At 37.6% G+C, this 20,035-nt stretch overlaps 1 protein-coding gene across 1 annotated transcript in view; it reads right to left on the bottom strand.

Annotated features, from left to right (window-relative positions):
• The window catches only part of LOC123283882 (centromere-associated protein E-like), a 37,366-nt gene that overhangs the window by 12,602 nt on the left and 4,729 nt on the right, over positions 1-20,035 (bottom strand). Inside the window, exons 3-9 of the mRNA XM_070503563.1 lie at positions 17,157-17,233; positions 12,624-12,731; positions 9,266-9,484; positions 7,149-7,346; positions 6,042-6,245; positions 3,955-4,173; positions 851-1,036 (exon numbers count right to left, since the gene is read on the bottom strand). Coding sequence (XP_070359664.1) covers positions 851-1,036; positions 3,955-4,173; positions 6,042-6,245; positions 7,149-7,346; positions 9,266-9,484; positions 12,624-12,731; positions 17,157-17,233 — 1,211 coding nt within the window. The remainder of the gene's footprint in view (positions 1-850; positions 1,037-3,954; positions 4,174-6,041; positions 6,246-7,148; positions 7,347-9,265; positions 9,485-12,623; positions 12,732-17,156; positions 17,234-20,035) is intronic.

Here is a 20,035-nt window from a genome sequence, read left to right on the forward strand (position 1 = left end):
ATCCCATTGCTGGGTATTTATCCAAAGAACTTGAAAACACAAAGGCATAAAAGATATATGCACCCCTATGTTCATCACATCATTATTCACAATAGCCAAGGCTTGTAAACAACCTAGGTGCCCATCAAGGGACGAATGGAAGATGTGGTATATATACACAATGGAATACTACTCAGCCATAAGAAATGATGAAATCTGGCCATTTGTGACAACATAGATGGACCTTGAGGGTATTATGCTAAGTGAAATAAGTCAGAGGGAGAAAGTCAAATACCATATGATCTCACTCATAAGTAGAAGATAAAAATGACAAACAAACACAGAGCAAGAGAGACTGGATTGGTGGTTACCAGAAGGGAAGGGAGGAGGGGGAAGGGCAAAAGGGGTGATTAGACACACGTGTGGTGATGGATAATTGGTCTTTGTGGGGTGAACATGATGTAATCTACACAGAATTCGAAATATATTATGATGTACACCTGAAAGTTATATAATGTTATAATCCAATGTTACTGCAATAATGAAAAATTTAAAAAAAACATATTTATGAAAAAATGTTGCAATATACTACTAGAGATATACAAACATACATCCTCTACATTTTTGGCATTCAGAAATTAAAGTGAAAATAAAAAATTTCCTTACTTTGAAAAGGAAAAAAATTAAAAAAAATTAAAAAAATAAGATATATTTTAAACTGTCAAGAATATTTATGTTTTTTAAAAATAATTTTTACAGGAAGATAAAACAATCATTATTTGGCATGAAAATAAACGTATGCATTTATTTATATTTATTATGCATAATTTATAAAATTATGCCTTTATTTATAAAATGAGTTTTAAGTTACCTGAAGTACTTGGATCATTTCTTTTGTTTTTTCAAGGCATTTATTTGATTCATTAACTTGTGATTGAAGTTTTGCTATTATATCATTAGTCATCTCAAGCTCTTTCTGCATCTTTATAATCTTGTCTTCCTTTTGCATGGCAGTTTCTTTAGCTTCACGTAGTGAAGTTTCCAGCTCTTGAATCTTCTATTAAAAAAAACACACATATATAAGGTGTGCCTTGAAGACAGAATCACAGTTTATATGAAACAAAGATCATATATAGGTATTAATCTTTCAGATTGCATCAACATAGGATAGATGGAGACTCCAAATGTCACTCAATTTATACATGTATTATTTTTTTCATTTAGAAGCTGATCATTTAGGACTAAAAGAGGCCCAGATTTTATATAAGGTTAGTACTTATTTTATTTACTAGTTAGCATGGTGCTAAGCATATTAAATAGGCACTTACATTTTAAATTAACACTACTTACAGAAAGTATATTTGTTAATTGACACTTTAGAGGAATACATGTAACATATCTTTCCCTTTATTTTTATTACCTAGTTTTTATGCTGAAAAATACAAGTATGTGGAAAAATCCAAAGGCATATAATTAAGTTCCCCCATCTCAGAACCCCCACTGACTCTAAAGCGATGACTACTAAACTCTTTCAAGTGTATCCTTCTAGAAATTTTCTATATGTATCTACGCATGTGAATATACAGTTTACAAAAACAGTAAGTCACACACACAATAGTGTGTAAGAAGAAAGTTCACACAGAATAGCGTGAAAGAAGAAAGAGCCAAAGCAGGACTGCATTCGAACATGAAGAAGACAGATATGACTACAGAAGAACTATACAACTTTAATGTAGACCATGAAGACACTGAAATTGTTAAAGGTTTTGTTTCCCTTGGTTCAGTCATCAGTTTAAATGGAGACCGCAGCCAAGAAATCAAGAGAAGACTGTGACTCAGAAGGGCAGCGATGGAAGAATCAGGAAAGATCATCAACAGTAAGGGAGTATCATTAGAGACCAAGGCCAAGATTATCGACACCCTCGCATTCCCAATTACTATGTGTGGGTGCGAAAGCTGGACAGTGAAGAAGGCTGACAGGAAAAAATGGACTCATTTGAGATATGGTGTTGGAGGAGAGCTCTACCGATACCCTGGACTGCCAGAAAAATGAACAAGTGGGTCCAAGAGCAAATTAAGCCTGACCTATCTCTGGAGGCAAAAATTGTAAAACTGAGACTATCCTACCTTGGGGACATGATGAAAAGTAAAAGGCAGCAGGAAAAGAGGAAGACGAAATACGAGATGGCGTAATTCCAGAAAGGAAGCCATAGGCGTGAGTCTACAGGAGCTGAGTAGGGCTCTTGAGGACAGGATATTGGACATCACTCATTCATAGAGTTGCCAGGAATCAGAGCTGACTCTACAGCACATAACAACAATAAATATATACTTCTGGTTTTTTGTGGGTTTTTATTGCTGAGGAAGATGAGCCCTGAGCTAACTTCCTCTTTTTTTGCTTGAGGAAGATTAGCCCTGAGCTAATATCTATGTCAATCTTCCTCCATTTTATATGTGGATTGCTGCCACATCATGGCTGCCAATGAGTGGTGTAGGTCCGTGCCTGGGATCTGAACCATGAACTGGGCCGCCGAAGTAGAGCATGCAAACTTAACCACTATGCCATGGGGCTGGCCTCCTGCTTTTTAAAAAATTAAAAATTTTATTTTCACTTGATAATATATTTTCCAGATCTTTTCATTATCAACACATAGATCTCTCGCATTTTTGTTTTCATGGGTAAATATATCCTATTTCATGGAGGTACTATAAACTAGTTAACCTGTCACCTACTAATGAACATTTAGGTTATTTCCAGTTTTTTATAAGTACAAAAATATCTTAATTTGTTCATAATATAAGACTGTTCACATATACACACATGCAGGTTTTCCTGGAAAACGTTTCTTTTTGGTCCACCTGGAATTTACTTTTGTTTAATGAATGAGGTAGGAGTCCAGACTTATTCTTCTAAGATGGCTAGTTGGTTGTTCTGATTCAAACATTAAGCAGACTATCTTTCCCCCCTGAGTTGACTGCTCCTACTGTCATGCACTGAATTCTCCTACTTGTTTGGGTGGACTGCCCAACTCTCTGCCTGCCCCACTGCTCTACCTCCACATCACTGACCTGCTCTGTGCTACTCTGATTTGGCCTAATTATCAAACTAATAACATACGATTTATTATCTGATGGGGTATTTCCTGGGGTCATTGAAAATGGGATTTCCTTGTGCTTGTTTATCTTATTGCTTTGGAAGATGGGTTTCATATTTCCACTATTTTTACCTCTACAGCTGACTGAGGTCTGTAGTGATCAGCAAATCAATAAACTCTATATTAGTGATCTTCTAGTTTCCACTAGTAATAATTATTAAACTGGCAGTTGATGTTTTATTATAAATATTTATTTTGGTAAAAATGCTAAGTTGTAATTCACTCGGGTTCCCCACTAAGACGTGTGTGCTAACAAAATAAAACAGCGTGTTTGCTGTACAGATTCCCAAGTAAGGGCAGTTAATACAGTTATTGGATTATTCAAATAATGTACTGATTCTTGGGCACAGGTTAATCTGTATAAGAAATTTATTATACTTTTAGCCTCTTCCATTTTTGTTTTGATCACATTAACCAATATTAAAGACACTGATGATAATTAGAGAAAAGCTAAATTGCTCTTTCCCTCTAAACTAGTTTGGTACTATAGACATAGATTATAATTTAATAGAAAGTCACATGATTTAGAAAACTTATAATGTATGGTAATAACACCTTAAGTGGTATACATACCTATTAATCAAATTAAGGCATGAGTTACTTCTATTTTATAATTCAAAGGTAAGATCTTATGTAACATGTAGCTTTATAATTAGTTGAGTGAGCGCCCCAATAGAACTATATTTAAAAAACAAGTCCATCATGCATGTTCCCTAATACCTTCAATACTGTGATTTTGCTCTGAAATGTTACATATGATACATCTTTAACTCTACAATGAAGCTGCAAATTGAAAAACATCTTATAAGAAATCTCATACCTCTGTGGTTAGTTGTGTAGCTCTTGATGTGACATGAAGATTCTTATCGCCTTGTGTAGTAGGATTAACAAGGGCACCAGATGTTCGAGAGATCTTCAAAGTTTGATAGTTTTTCAACAGTTTTTCATTTTTCTCTTTCACTGATTTCAGGTCATGTTCCCATTCTTTGGTGATGGTCACATTTCTTTCCTCAAACTCTGTTGATTCATTTATTATAGCCTATTGAGTAGTAAAGACAACACTATAGCTTCTAAAATGAATTACGTATTAAAAAAACCACTATGGAAAATACTAGAGTTCTAGGACAAGGCATATGTTGAAATTCATTATTCAGAACATTCTAGAATAGTACTTTAAAAGAATGTGAACATTCTTTGTGGCTTGCACCAGTTCCTGACATTTCAGAAGACGCTGGATATTGATTATGAGAATAAAAGAAGAATAAGGACTAGAGAGGATTCATATTGATTTGCAAGATGATAATCTCATTCTATTAGATCAGCACTGACATATGAAGAGGAATCTGAAGAACTGGTCAGGTTAAAATCATTATGTATGTTATGACATATATAATGTCATATATAAACATTAACTGACATCTAATAGCAGAGCATACCCAGTAAACTTAATAACAATCTATTTTCCTCTTTCATTTCAAACCTCAGTGTTTATAAGGAAAAAAATTTACTGACTTTTCGTAATCTGAAAATCTTCTATTTCCGTGCAGGGAGTAACAGCCAATCCATACCCTCGTTACATCAAAGGCTGACTCACTCTGAAATTGCTTCTATCATCTTTTTACTTCCTATTCCTATGGGATGTACTTTTTGCTCTCATCATGAATGCCTTCTTGGCCTTACCTGTATCTTTCTTTGTGGCTTTATGGTAGTTCTGTGAGATGCGGATCCTAAATTAGTTGTGTTCTTGCTGGCACCCTGGACTCTCCTTGGTTCTGGACTACTGACCCCACACCACACCAAGTTATCAATTGCTATGCTCAGATGGTGGAAGAAGCCACATATCCATGCTGATCCACAGAGCAGAAATCTCTACTTTCTAACCACAAGTGAGCCCTCAATATTATGAGAAAAACACTGAATTATATGGAAATTATCTTATCCCAAACACTGGTTTTATGCTTTTCTTCATTGATTGTGGACCATTTTTTTTTATTTTAAAAGCTCATTTACTGTTTTGCTAGCTTGGGGTATTCGACAAATGGGATTCACTATCCACAGGAAAACCTTTTTTAAAAATGTTATCTACATTTCAATGTGATTTAAGTATAGTTTCCAGATGAAATTAAAGTGTCAGGAAAGAACTACCCAAACAAATGAAATATAAAACCAATCTTAGGAGCTATAATATTAATCTAGCTCCCTTTGCTCCAACTGCCTATATAACAAGCAACTTTCTGATTAATGACAATTTTACCAGGTGTATGAGGTAGAGATTACTTCAGAAAGCCGAATGAATCTTCTCATCAGTGGAAAGTAAAACAAATTAATAAAACTGATCTCAAGCAATCTTGGTTCATATGAATCTGTCCACAAGGGCTGGTCACCTTGGGAACAATGATACAAACCACATGTTTGAACCTCACAGTTGAAGGATCAGCACGTATGATAGCAACAGCACCGAGGTGAGAAGCACAAGGCCTCACTAATTAGTGGACTAGAGCTGTCTTTGGCTTGACCACAGGTGCTGCCCACAGCCCTGAAACAGGCTAGCATCTCACCTTGTTTGAGGATACTTGGGGGAAAAGGCTCAGGTCCTACGGAAGCGAGAAAGGACAGAGGAAAATGGCAAGATTTGAGGTTTCACCAGTGGAAATGGATTGTTATACTGCAACATTTTATTATCTTCTTTACAAGTTGATATATTTAATTACCTTAAGGAAGCAAAATGTGTTAGAGGAAGAACACATTTACAGTCACTCTTTTTCAAATAAAAAAATAAAGAAGCATATACAAATAAATGAAAGAAAATATACTTAAAATTAAGTTGCTCTAAGTCTTTTTAAGAATGAGGCAGAAAAATTAAAGCAAACAAAAAAAAAGAATGAGCACAAAAAAAGTACTACTTACAATTATCTTTTTATTATAAAAGATATTGACTTCACAAATCCTATCATTTTCTTTCTGGATGCCATTTTTAAGCTTTTCTATATCAAAATGAGTATTCAACCACTCTTCCAAAAACTGGGTCATTTCTTTCCTATTACTCAGTACTTGTTGAAATTCCATCTTTATGCTGTGGAAGTCACATTCCGAAAAATCTTTGAGAATTTCCTGTGTGAAAAATAAGCATTGAATCTCCTGAATCTTAGGAAAGTTTTTATCTAAATATCAGACAAATATCATAAAAAGGGGAAAATAACCTTACTGAACTTTCACTTCTAATATTTTGAAGTAAACATAATTCTAATTTATCCTCATTATATTAGAAATATAATTCTAATTTAAATAATAAAATTTTGGCAGTATAGGCTATGTAACAGAGGCACATCTACAAATTCTGCCTTTTGGCATTTTTAAAACCTGTTCGAAACAATGAATCTGTGACAGTGTCTGAAGTGCTTCTGGATGCAGCTTTTCTGTGCATACAGCAGGCCTTGCATGCATACTGGGAACTGCAGGGGCCTCACACTGCTGGGTGAGAGCAGGACACTCCATGTGGGGTTGCTACAATACAAATGTCTGTGACTCCCAGTCACAGATCTAGGAAGTTTTAGAAGGCATTTGGAAACTTATTCTGGCCTTCCAAGAAATCCTACTTGCTGATATTAAGTCTACTTTTCTATATCTGTGTAGTTCTGAAAGGAGGCTAGTCTATGACTTGGCACTCTTTACATCTGGCCAGCTGTCATCCTGCAACCTATTTTTTTTCTCCCCAAAGCCCCAGTAGTACATAGTTGTATATCCTAGTTCTAGGTCCTTCTGGTTCTTCTCTGTGGGACACTGCCACAGCATGGCCTGACGAGCAGTGCCAGGTCCACGCCTAGGATCTGAATCAGCGAACCCCAGGCTGCCAAAGCAGAGCACAGGAACCCACTTGCTACGCCACCAGGCTGGCCCCTCTGCAAGCTGTTTTTAATTTCATAAATGAAAATGACTCTAAGCACATGAAGAGGTACCTTTCTATTTGATAAAAAGACTTAAAATCTAATTAAATCCATTTTAAATAAATCATACCTCAATATGTAGATCCATTTTCTGGCTCAACTGGAGGTCCCCTAATTCTCTGGATGGTACATCATCATCTTGTTGAAGATGCTGCATTTTACTTAGCAGTTCATTTTGCTTTTCCACTTCATCAATAAAAACCATTTCAAGTTTACTGATGGATTCATGTTGTTCTTCCTTTATCTTTGTAACATGGCTTAACACATACTTGCAGGAAAACATGAAACAAATTGGGAAATGAAACTTTTATCACGTTTAGAGGAAGTTCTAAACTCTCAAGACTAAGAGGTGGGGCGGCTTGTCTTGTTTGTCTCTATCCTCTGAGGAGTGAGGAAGAAGGGAAGAACCTCTCTCTATTCCCAAGTTTCTACTCTCAGCGTCTTCGGAGAGTGACTTCCAGACCTCTAGTTTCTTATTTCTGACTTCCTTCTGGAGCTACCTCAGGGATGTCCTACAGTTACCTCAGATTCAATATGTTTACAATGTAACATGATGCCTTTCCCTATAAACCCACCTTTTTCTATTGCCTCCTTTTGGTTAATTATATCACGCAGTTTTCCCAGTGAGATTCATTTCAACATCCTCTCCTGCCTATGTCAGCTGGGTGGCCAACGTGAGTGTGCCCTGCCTCAGGACTTACCTGTCAAGTGTGGCTTAAAGGGGACAAGAATTTGAATGCCCTGGTTCTATGGACCTCATGAATAAGTTCTGGATATCTGATTGTTAGGCTTTTGAAGACTATTAGAGCCTGAGGGGCAATCTACCTAGGTAGGGAAGATACCGCTTCCTACTTCCTCAACTTCCACCATTCCTTAACAATTTACAATCTGGCCTCTTTCCTAACCACTCAACTAAAACTGCTCTGACAAAGGTCACCAGTAAGCTCTATTGTCAACAATTGAGGGGATCTCTTCATTCATGTTCTGGCTGTCTGAAGCATCTGCCACTCTTGACCACTTCATCTTTGACACACTCTCCTCCACTGACTTGACCAATGGCACTTTTGCTCAGTTCTCTCTTATCTCTCTGACTTTTCCAACCTCAAACTCATGTGTTGCTCTCTTTTCTGCTACTGCCTCTTGAGAACTGATCTTTTCCAGAGTTCTCTTTTATCTTCACTCTATTATACTTCTGGGTGGCCTCATTCACACCTGTTGTACTATCTATCACCAAATGCTGATGGATCCCACATCTTTATCTGTGGTCCTGATTTTTCTCCTGACAAACCTCAGATTCACAACTAAAAGCCTACTTGGTTTCTCTTCCTGGATGTTCCATTATAGTTATTTCTATCTCAAAACATCTCAAATTAAACACCAGATCTCTCCTCCTGCCTCACCTGCCTTCTCCCTTTCGTTTTTTCTTTCTATCAGTTAATGGCACCACTATCCACAAACCCGGCTAAGCCCAAATCCTGGGGCTCAGTCTGAACTTCCCTCCCCTCCCTCCACTGTCAAGCACATGGACCTACTATTGTAAACTGCCAAATATTTCTTTAACTTCTTTCATCCTTTCCATCCCTATGAATCCTTCCCCCATAGTACTGTCACCCATCACATCTCATCAGGACAATTGTAACTGCCTCTTGTCTCTTCTCTCTGCCACCAGGCTTATCATCCCCTGCAGACTCATTTCTTCTTTGTCTGTAGTGAAGTCTCTACAATGGCAACCCGATCACATTACTGCCACCACTTAAAATAACTGTCCAGTGACCCCTCCTCATCTCTAAAATGAACTCTAAGCTTTACTGCTTGAGCCCAGCTTCCAGTCCAGTCTTGTCTTCAACTTGTTCTCCAGGACATTGTCCACTACTGCACTTCTCACCTGTTCAAATGTCTGCCTCACCCACTGGACTAGGAGAGATTTAGCGGTTGCTCATCTCTGTCTCCCCAGCACCCTGACACATTGTTAAGGCCAAAGGCAGAGCTCAGGTTTTGTTGAATGAGCAGGTCCTAGATGCACTGAGGATCCTGCACATGCTATTCTCAGACCCATGCCATCTTTAATTCAGTAGCAAATGTACTAATTAGCAAATACACCAACTCCCAAAGCAGGACTTAAATATACTGGTTTGTAACTGAAATTAATGGCAATATTTACAAAGATATTACTAAAACAGGTGGTACCTTGAGTTTCTTCATGACTCTGTGGAACTCCATGGAACATCTCTGGTTGGCAGTGAGAAGTTTCTGAATCTGTCTGGTTTGTGGATGTGGAAGTGAGAGGTTTGCTTTTACTCTAATTGAAAGCTCTCTTTGGGTTTCAATTTCCCTCTCCAAGTCAAGACAGAGTCCATTTAAGCACTCATAATGACTATCCATCTCTGTGTATCTCTTCAGAAGCTCCTAAAGGCAGTGAGAATTCATTCAATTTAATAATTCATTCTACTTTAACAATAAGTAGTCCTAGCTCTGGAATTGTAACAAAATCTATGCTTTAACACTTTCTATAGGGCAGAAATAAATTGAGACTTTTGTGTATAAAAAACAAAAAGAAAATGTTATTGTCGATTTTGGATTATAGATATAATTATAATCATTGTGGAAATTTAAGAAGTTTAAACTGTAGGGGAGGAAGATATTTCCTCTACACGCTCTAAGTCCTTCTGGCTGGACAGCGAATTAAATTCACATGAGACAGAATAACAGGAGAAAATTAAACAAAGCTTTATAACATGTATACATGGGAGAGACCCAGGAAAACTGAGCAACTCACCAAAATGGCGGAAGCTCTCACCTTAAATATCATCTTCAGCTAAAGACAAAGGAGGATGTTGTGGGTAGGGGGAGTCAGTATGGGAGGTTACCAGACAAGTACAGTAAACAAGAGTAAGGTTATTATGCAGATTTAAGTCCTTGCCTTCCGCATTGATAAGAGTTTCTAGAGGCAAGGTCATCCCCCTTCTTCCTGGTACAGAGAGGGAGACATCTTTACAGATGGAGATTTCCCTTACAAATGGAAATGTCTCTTACAAAGGGTAACTTCTACTTTTCAGAGTTTCTCTCATGTCTGCAGTTTTTGAAAGTAACCAGCCCAAAATAATCTTCATGCCAAAGAGATATATCTTGGGGTGGCCAATTCTAATCCTCTATAAAACAGCTATAACAAAGAAAACCAGAAACAACCATTGTTATCATTTTGATACATTTTCTTTTAGTCTTCTAAACATCCATGATTTGAATGAACATTTACAAAGTTGGAAGAGAAATTTGCATGAATTCAATCTAGTATGTATTGTAGCTCAAGGCTGAATGCTAGCTTCTGTTGACAATAGGTGGTGTGAGTGAGCAGATAAAACTGATGAGGATCAAGGATGCCTCAGGGAGAAAAGCCCAAGGCTTCCTGGCCTACATACCAATCTATATCATCCTCACAGAAGCATGGGACATCCTGACCTCATTCAATCTGATTCTTACCCAAAGTTATAAGACCACCTGATAACCAGACTCCACCTGCACTGATACTTTTTTTACCTAATTTTTCCTTTGTCTTGTAAAGAAGCAACTCACATACTTATGCCTTATAAATTTAGCCCTACCCTCAACCCATGTTTGCAGCTCTTCACTGCCCATAGGTCCTGTCCCCATGCTACTCCATGCTACTTCCTGAATAAAAGAGCACTACTGCCAGACCTTGAGAGTCCAAGAAATGTTTCTTTCGACTCCTCAGCTCACTGAGCCAGCATCAAAATGAGTGACAACAAATCACATGACCTACGTTCTATTATCTGCCTAGAATCTGAGATTTCTCACCTTTTATCAGAGTTAGAGTTCAGGTTCTAGCCCTGTCACTTCCTGACTGGGGAAATCCTTGAGCCATTCTCCCAACTACAAAATGAAGACTACAATAATTTCCACAAAGTTTTCTAGGGAATTAAGTAAAATGTTAGATAATATCTATATATAACCTATAAAATACATATAGACACTATAAATTAAGGAAATAAAATTATATTTGTAGAAATGCTTCTATACCCAAGTTTTAAACTTAGACTTGGTTTCAAATCCTAATTTTACCAATTTACCAGCTGTGTGACCTTGGGCAATGACTAAACTTCCTCCTGGGCCTCAATTTCTTTGTTTATAAATGGAACAATAAACTCTGTCTCATGAGTTAAAGCACCCAGTCTAGTGCCTTGTGTATGGCAGACACCCATTAGGCCCAGGCCCAGCAGCTCAACTTTCTAGAGACCAGACAGGTGACAAGCTGGTCAGGGCACAGGTGGAAGAACACTTTACATTCAATCGGGTATTAACATATTTAGTTCAGGGTGCTAAACAATAGAGTAAGGGGCTTCTGACAATAATGAGCTCTCCTTTTAATAATTTAAGGAAAACCTAGATAGATGTTCATTAATCTGGGATGTTGGAGAGGGGATTCTTGCCTTTGGTCTTAGGAGGAATCACCTTATGGTTGGAGCAGCACTGTCTAGTCATTCATTTGTACTTTTAATAAATACATATTGGAGGCTGACTTCTGTCAGGACTGTGCTAAGTGATGCAGCCATAAACAACACACAGAAGTCTTTAGGGATCTTGTGTTCTAATAGGGGTGACAGTAAATCCTGTTGGCTTTACCCTCACTACATGTTCAGAATCCACACACTTCTCACTGCTTCCACTACTACCTCTCTTTGCCAAGCCATCACCATCTTCGAATGATTACTGAAATTAGTCTTTCAAATAGTCTTCCTGCTATCACTTAATTTTCAACACAACAATCAGAGCTATCCCTTTAAAATGTAAGTCAGACCATGTCTCTCTCATGGTCAAAACTCTCCAGTGGATCCACATCTCGTTCAGAGTAAAACCCAAAGTCTTTTAAAAGCCCCACAGCCTGCTTCCTCCTGTTAACTCTGACCTTGTTTCTCATTAGCTTTCCCCCTTGTTGATGTTGCTGGAGCCCACTAGGCAGCTTCTGCTTCAGGAGCTCTGTCCTTGCTGTTCTCCCTGCCTGTTCTGCTCTCCACCAGATACCTGTATGTCTCAACCATTGACTCCTTTCAGGTATCTGCTGAAATACCACCTTTCCAGTGAAGCCTCAAAATCATAAACCCTACTGTTTTTTTTCAAAGATTGGCACCTGAGCTAACATCTGTTGCCAATCTTTTTTCTTCTTCTCCCCAAAGCCTCCCCAGTACATAATTGTATATTCTAGTTGTGAGTGCCTCTGGTTGTGCTATGTGGGATGCTGCCTCAGCGTGGCCTGACAAGCGGTGCCATGTCTGTGCCCAGGATCTGAACTGGGGAAACCCTGGGCTGCCGAAGCGGGAGCAGAAACTTAACCACTTGGCCCCAGGGCCGGCCCCAAACCCCACTGTTTTGTTTGTGTATGTATGCATGTATGCACACACATATCTGTACTAGATTATGAAGTTTAGAAGAATACTGAGCATTATCTATTCATTCCATAGAGGTGCCTGTGACTCCTCAGGCCTTTGGAAGGGCCCCAATATTTATTTGTAATTTGAACAGGGGCACTTACTTTTATCCTAAAGCACTTTTCTCTCAGGCTTTTTGTAAGGTGCTGTTTTCCATCACATAGCAACATTTTTTCATATTTTAATACCTCTTTGATGTTCTGTTGGTCCTGCTTGGATGGAAAGAAATAAACAAGGCTTCAGCTATAACTCCATTCATATATAATGTCTAATCATTTACTTTTTCAATTACACATTGTACATTATTTCAATAATGGAATCAAATATTATACTTGTAACACAAAAAAATGTAAAAAATGGTCAGAAAATGAATAATAGTATCATGAAGTCTTTTAGTGAGTAACCTCAACTCATTGGGGAAAAAAGTGGGAGAACCACATATTTTTTGGAGACAGAATCTGTTCCTGTAACCTTCATAGCTGCAAATTAGGTTTTAGATTTATCTCTGGTTCCTACTCTTCCAGATCTCTGCATCAGAATAATTATTGCCAACTAAACATGCTAGCACGACTGTCTGTACTGTCCATGGTGCTCCAAGCTCCATTCATATATTCTTCCCAGCACCTTGGACCAGAAAATTCATACCCTGCCTACATTTTGTATTTCTGACTACAAGTACAAAACAAAACATTTTCTCCCATTTGTTTATCTTATTTACTGCAGTACCCAGAAGACTAATGGTTCAATGAATATTTGTTGAATGAATTAAATCTCTTTATAAATTTAGTTAGGGTCCACATAAATATGATTCCCAAGTGTCTGATGTTTCTATTGAGATTGCAAATGATACTGTTTTCCACTTTATTCTTTCTTCACTATTGAAATATGAGAATGAAAAAGATTTTTATAGATTTCATAAACTTTCTTATTGATCTGAAGTTTACATTACTTTTTAGAGGATTCAGTTCAATTTCTTTTCCAATATCCATTTATGATAAAAACTCTCAATAAAATGGGTATAGAGGGAAAGTACCTCAACATTACAAAGGCCATATATGACCAACCCACCGCCAACATCACACACAATGGTCAAAAAGTGAAAGCCATTCCTCTGAGAACAGGAACAAGACAAGGGTGCCCACTCTTGCCACTCTTCTTCAACATAGTACTGGGAATTTTAGCCAAACAAGTAAGGCAAGAAAAAGAAATAATAGGTATCCAAAAAGGAAAGGAAGAATTAAAACTGTCACTATTTGTGGTTGACATGATTCTATATACAGAAAACTGTAAAGAATCCAACAAAAAACTATTAGAAATAATCAATGAATACAGTAAAGCTGCAGAGTACAAAATCAACATTCAAAAATCATTTGCGTTTCACTCCATAACGGGGGCCTGCAGTTTGCCAGTTGGGATCCTGGGCGTGGACCTACACACCGCTCATCAGGCCATGCTGTGGTGGCATCCCAAATAGAAGAACTAGAACTATTTACAACTAGGATATACAACTATGTACTGGGGCTTTGGGGAGAAAATAAAAGAGGAAGATTGGCAAAATACGTTATCTCAAGGCCAGTCTTCCTCACACACACAAAATCAGTTGCATTCCTATACACTAGTAATGGACCACCAGAAAGAGAAGTCAAGACTATAATCCCATTTACAACTGCAACAAAAAAGAATAAAATACTTGGAATAAATTTAACCAAGGAGGTGAATGCCATATACTCCAAAAACTATGACATTAATGAAATAACTCAAAGAAGACAAAGAAATGGAAAGATATTCCATTCCCACGCATTGGAAGAATAAACACAGTTAAAATGTCCATATTACCTAAATCAATCTACAGATTGATCTACAGATCAACCTACAGACTTAATGCAAACCCGAATGGAATACCAATGACATTCTTCATGAAAAGAGAAAAAAGAATCTTAAAATTTATATGGAAAAACAAATGACACTGAATAGCCAAAGCAATTCTGAGGGGGGAAAAAAGAAACAATATTTGGATGTATCATGCTCCCTGAACTCAAAATATACTACAAAGCTGTAGTAGTCAAAACAGCATGGTACTGGCATAAAAAACCCGGATATACAGATCAATGGAACAGAATTGAAAGCCCAGAAGTAAAACCACACATCAAGGGACAGCTAATCTTCAACAAAGAAGGCAAGAACACACAATGAAGAAAGGAAAATCTCTTCAATTAATAGTGTTGGGAAAATTGGACAGCCACATGCAAAAGAATGAATGTAGACCATTGTCTCACATGATACACAAAAATTAACTCTAAATTGATTAAAGACTTGAACGTAAGACCTGAAACCATAAAACTCTTAGAAGAACATATAGGCAGTACAGATTTGATGTAGGTCTTAGTAGTATCTTTCTGAATACCATGTCTCTACAGGCAAGGGAATCAAAAGACAAAATAAAGAAATGGGATTACATCAGACTAAAGAGCTTCTGCAATGCAAAGGAAACCATCAGCAAAACGAAAAGACAACCTACCAATGGGAAGAAAACATTTGCAAATCATACATCTGACAAGGCGTTACTTTCCAAAATATATAAAGAGCTCATACAACTCATTAACAAGAAAAAAGAATAATCCAATAAAAAAATGGGCAGAGGATACGAACAGACATTTTTCAAAGACGATATCCAGATGGCCAACAGGCACACGAAAAGATGTTCGACATCACTAATCATCAGGGAAATGCAAATCAAAACGACAATGAGATATCACCTCAGACCAGTCAAATGGCTATAATTACCAAGACAAAAAATAACAAACGTTGGAGAGGATGTGGAGTAAAGGGAATGCTCATAAACTGGTGGTGGGAATGCAAACCGGTGTGACCACTATGGAAAACAGTATGCAAATTTCTCAAAAACTTAAAAACGGAAATACTGTATGATCCAGCCATTCTGCTACTGGGTATTTATCAAAAGAACATGAAATCACTAATTCAAAAAGATATATGCACCCGTATGCTCACCACAGCATTATTCACAATAGGCAAGATGTGGAAGCAACCTAGGTGCCCATCAAGAGACAAATGGATAAGAAGGTGTTGTATATATATACAATGGAATACTAATCACCCATAAAAACAGACAAACTCCTCCCATGTGAGACAACATGGATGGATCTTGAGCAAAATAAGTCAGACAGAGAAAGAAATACTGTATGATTTCACTCCTATGTGGAATATAAGCAAACACATAAATGAGAATAGATTAGTGGTTACCAGAGGAAAAAGGGATGAGGGAGGATGAAATGGTAAAGCCACATATGTATGGTGATGGATAAAAACTGAATTATTGGTGATGAACACAATGCAGTCTAAAGAGAAACCGAAATATAATGATAGACACTTGAAATGTATACAAGGTTGAAAGCCAATATGATCCAATAAAATAATTATATATATATATAAATACATATATATATACATATATATATATTTAAATACAGACACTGACCACTAAAAATAGGCACATATAGAAAAAGCAAGTTAAAATGGAATTTTAAATAAATATTATTAACCCCAAAGAAGAAAAAAAGAGAAAGGGGAACAAAAGCCAAACGGAAAAAAAGAAAACATATAGTAAAATGGATGACCTAAATCTAACTGTCAATAATTATATTAAATGTAAAAGGATAAAATTCTCCAATTGAAACTTAGAGTTTGTCATAACAGATAGAAAAACAGCATTTAAAAAGAAACTAAAGAATATCTTAAATACTCAAATTCTTTGTTAAATTCTATCATATGTAGTTTCATTATTTTGAAAAATATTTTGAATGGCTGCATAGCACTCTAACTTATGGTATAATAGAATTAATCATGTTTAGATGATTATGATTTTATACATTAAGTTGGACAACATATCTAAGGTCTTTTCTGCTCTTGCTCTCTGTTAATTTAAGACATGATTTTACTCTCTCTTATGGCCACTAGCAATCCGACTTAGTACTTCTGTGGTTCATGAGTTAGAGGATACTAATGTAGGATGATCCAGAATTATATCAAAGTCATTAAAATTCATCGCATCCTAGTCAGCAATAAAATAGTCATATTTATCATTCAGGAATCCCTTACCAAGGACCATGATCCATATATTTTCAAGTCTTAAATCATATTGCTATTCAATTCCAAAAACCTCACAGAGCATTGGATCTCAGCCTCCAGAGATCGTTCATTGCTGGGCTTTATCACGTGTATCTAGAAAACTCACGTCTGTGAGAATGTCAGAGTCTTTCCCTGCTTGGCCAAATGGGATCTCCATCTCTCATGCAACTACAGTCCTGACACGGGAAGCTCAAATCATTTCTTGACAGGACTTAATTTCTTCATTCCTCCATTATAGCTCTTAATATTACTAAGTTGAACATATAGGAGAGAATAATCTGGTCAGTGAATACATAAACACTGGCTAGAAGAGACTCGGCCACATAAGGAGGACTAGGTTATTTGGAACCATTGTTCAGTTCACTGGAATGGGAGGAACTGGGAAGCACATAATAACATGGGGTTCTTTTGGGTAGGAAGCTTCAGAACAATTAATGAAAACATTTACGTCCCACTATTTCAATGAGAAGGAAACACTAACTTACACATACCATGGTTGTGCACCTGCCAAAACGGATCAGTCCTCCTTGGGATTCCTCTACTGGGAAAGAACAAAGAGAATCCAGAGCTGGGAAAGGAAAAAGAGACCATGAGAGCAAGCATAATTTAGGGTTACCATGAGAGGAAGTAACATTTGGCTCCTCCATTCCATTTTGCATAATACCTCTAACTGTACAAACATAACAATATGAAAAAATTAGAAGGACTGTAGATAAACCCAAACTCTTCCCCTAATGCCCAGGAAACCCAAACACTTCAGCAGACAGTTTTCTGGACAGACCTCCACTTTGGGGAAGCTGCTCTGCACCTGAGACTAGGCTGCTCAGCCCAGCCCTGAACAGGTCCTCCTCCCTCCATTCACACCTTCCAGGACTGAAAAGGAGCCACGCCATCCAGGCACACCTAACCTCATGGCCTTGGGGTCAGGTGAGGTTGAAGAGGTTAGAAAAGACATAGAACTGGTCAGGAAATATTCAGTATTCCAATTCCAGAAAAACTGACTGTGATTAAACACATTACAACATATCCACGTAATAAACGTGAAGTCAGGAAAAATATCGTGAACATGGAAAGCATTCCGGAAACACTGTCAGTAGAAAAATCAGGTTATAAAACTATAGGTACAATATGATACCATTTGAAGAACATATGTGTATCTCAATATCAAACGACTGAAAAATCATCAGACTTCAATAGACAGAAAAAATCTAGAAAGTTTTACATTTACATGTTGACAGTGCTTATCTTTTGCCCCTGATGGGGGATTTTGTTTGTTGAGTATATCTTAACTTGCTGATTGAATGTTCATTTGTTAAAATATCTATGCATGTGAAGATTTGTTGTGTGTTAAGTGGAAGCTGTTTTCCAAAATGTGGAAAGTTCATTCTTCTAAACAGAGTTTAGTTGGTCTTGGGGAAATGTACTAAATTTGGGTTGTTTTATTAAATGGTTTTTGTTTCCTTCAGTTACCAGTGACACAATCTCCTCTCAGGTTTCTAGGCATGCTCATTGCTGGATTACTGTCTAGACAGATGGCTGAAGTCCCTGAGTATAGCTAATATGTATTGTTGCTGGTCTCGGGGCTACATCCTTTTGCAAGTTCTCTTCATGGAACCCGTTCCCATCCTGTTAGCCACGTCCTCCAGAAAGCTGCTCAATTATCTTATCCCATCAGTCTCACTCAGCAACCATCATCATCAGAATAAAAAATGTAAAGTAGGAGTTACCATGTGACCCAGCACTTCTGCCCTTAGGTATATACTGAAGAGAATGGAAATATGCATTCACACAAAAACTAGTACACAAATGTTCACATTTGTCACAGCCAAAAAGTGGAAGCAATACAAATGTCCATCAACAGATGGATGAAGAAAATGCCATTTATGGATATAAGGGAATATTACGCAGCCAGAAAAATAAGGCTATTTTGATACCGACTCCTCATGGATGACCTTGAGGACACTGCACTAAGTAAAATGAGCTAGTCACGAAAGTATAAATTTTGCACGATTGCTCTACTATGAGGGTCCTAGAGAAGTCAAATTCATAGACACAGAAAGGAGAACAGTGGTTGCCAGGACTGGGAGGAGAGGGGAATGGGGAGTTAGTGTTTAATGGGACAGAGTTTCAGTCGAAGATGAAAAAGTCCTGGAAGTGGGTGGTGCTGATGGTTGTACAACAGTGTGAATGTACTTACTGTCACAGAACTGTACACTGAAAAGTGGTTAAAATAGCAAATGTAGTGCCGTGTATACTTTCCAAAATAAAGTAAAAGAATGATGTGCTTATCTACCACATGGACGAACTTTGAAAACCTCAGGCTAAGTGAAAGGAGCTAGACATAAAAGGACACATACTGCATGATTCCATGTAGACTGAATTTCAAGACTCAGCAAATCCATGGAGACAGACGACGTGTTAGTGGTTTCCAGAGTATGGGAGGACGAGGGATAGGAAGTGACAGCTGACAAGGACAGGGTTTCTTACTAAGGTGATCAAATATTTTGGAATTAGATAGTGGTACTGATTTGTACAACCTTGTGAATATAGTAAAAAGTTTTCTTTTGAGTACACTTTTACAAGGTGAATTTGGGGCTGGCCCAGTGGCGTAGTGGTCAAGTTCAGCACATTTTGCTTTGGTGGCCCGGGTTCACAGGTTTGGGTCCCAGGCATGGACCTACACCACTCATCATGCCATGCTGTGGTGGCACCCCACATACACAACAGAGGAAGACGGGCACAGATGTTAGCTCGGGGCCACTCTTCCTCAAGCAAAAAGAGGAAGATTAGCCACAGGTGTTAGCACAGGGCCAAACTACCTCACCAAAAAAAAAAAGGGGGGGGAATTTTATGATCATGTATATATCTCAACTGAAAAAGTAAGGTAAAAATTTACAACATAAATTCCTTACCATCATGGTGCTCTCATAGGTCATCATAGTTTGATCGCAACCCGACAGTGGTGGCTGCAGTCAGAATGACATCACTGCCTTATCAAACACCAAGTCACATTATCTGAATCTCCCTAGTGGCCTTCAATGCATCTATTCCTATTCAGGGTTTACTTTACCTACCAGAAGGAACATAAGAGTATCAACAGTGTCATTTGAGTCTTTTTATCACCCCAAATACTAAGATGGCATGGTCTGGCATATGATAAGCATTTACTAAAAATCTGATTATTTTACCCCAAATTCTAGTTCTAGACATTTCTTAAGAAAATATTGAGATAAAGAAATGCATGTACGAGTATCTTCAATACAGAGTTTTTGACAGCCAAAAACTAGAAACACAAAAATCTAACAGGGAACAGGTTAATTAATTTGGTTCTGCTGTGTGATGGCATGTACAGGATTATTAATCAGGATGA

The sequence above is a fragment of the Equus asinus genome, unplaced genomic scaffold (genome assembly GCF_041296235.1).
Source record: "Equus asinus isolate D_3611 breed Donkey unplaced genomic scaffold, EquAss-T2T_v2 contig_3, whole genome shotgun sequence".
Lineage (NCBI taxonomy): Eukaryota > Metazoa > Chordata > Mammalia > Perissodactyla > Equidae > Equus > Equus asinus.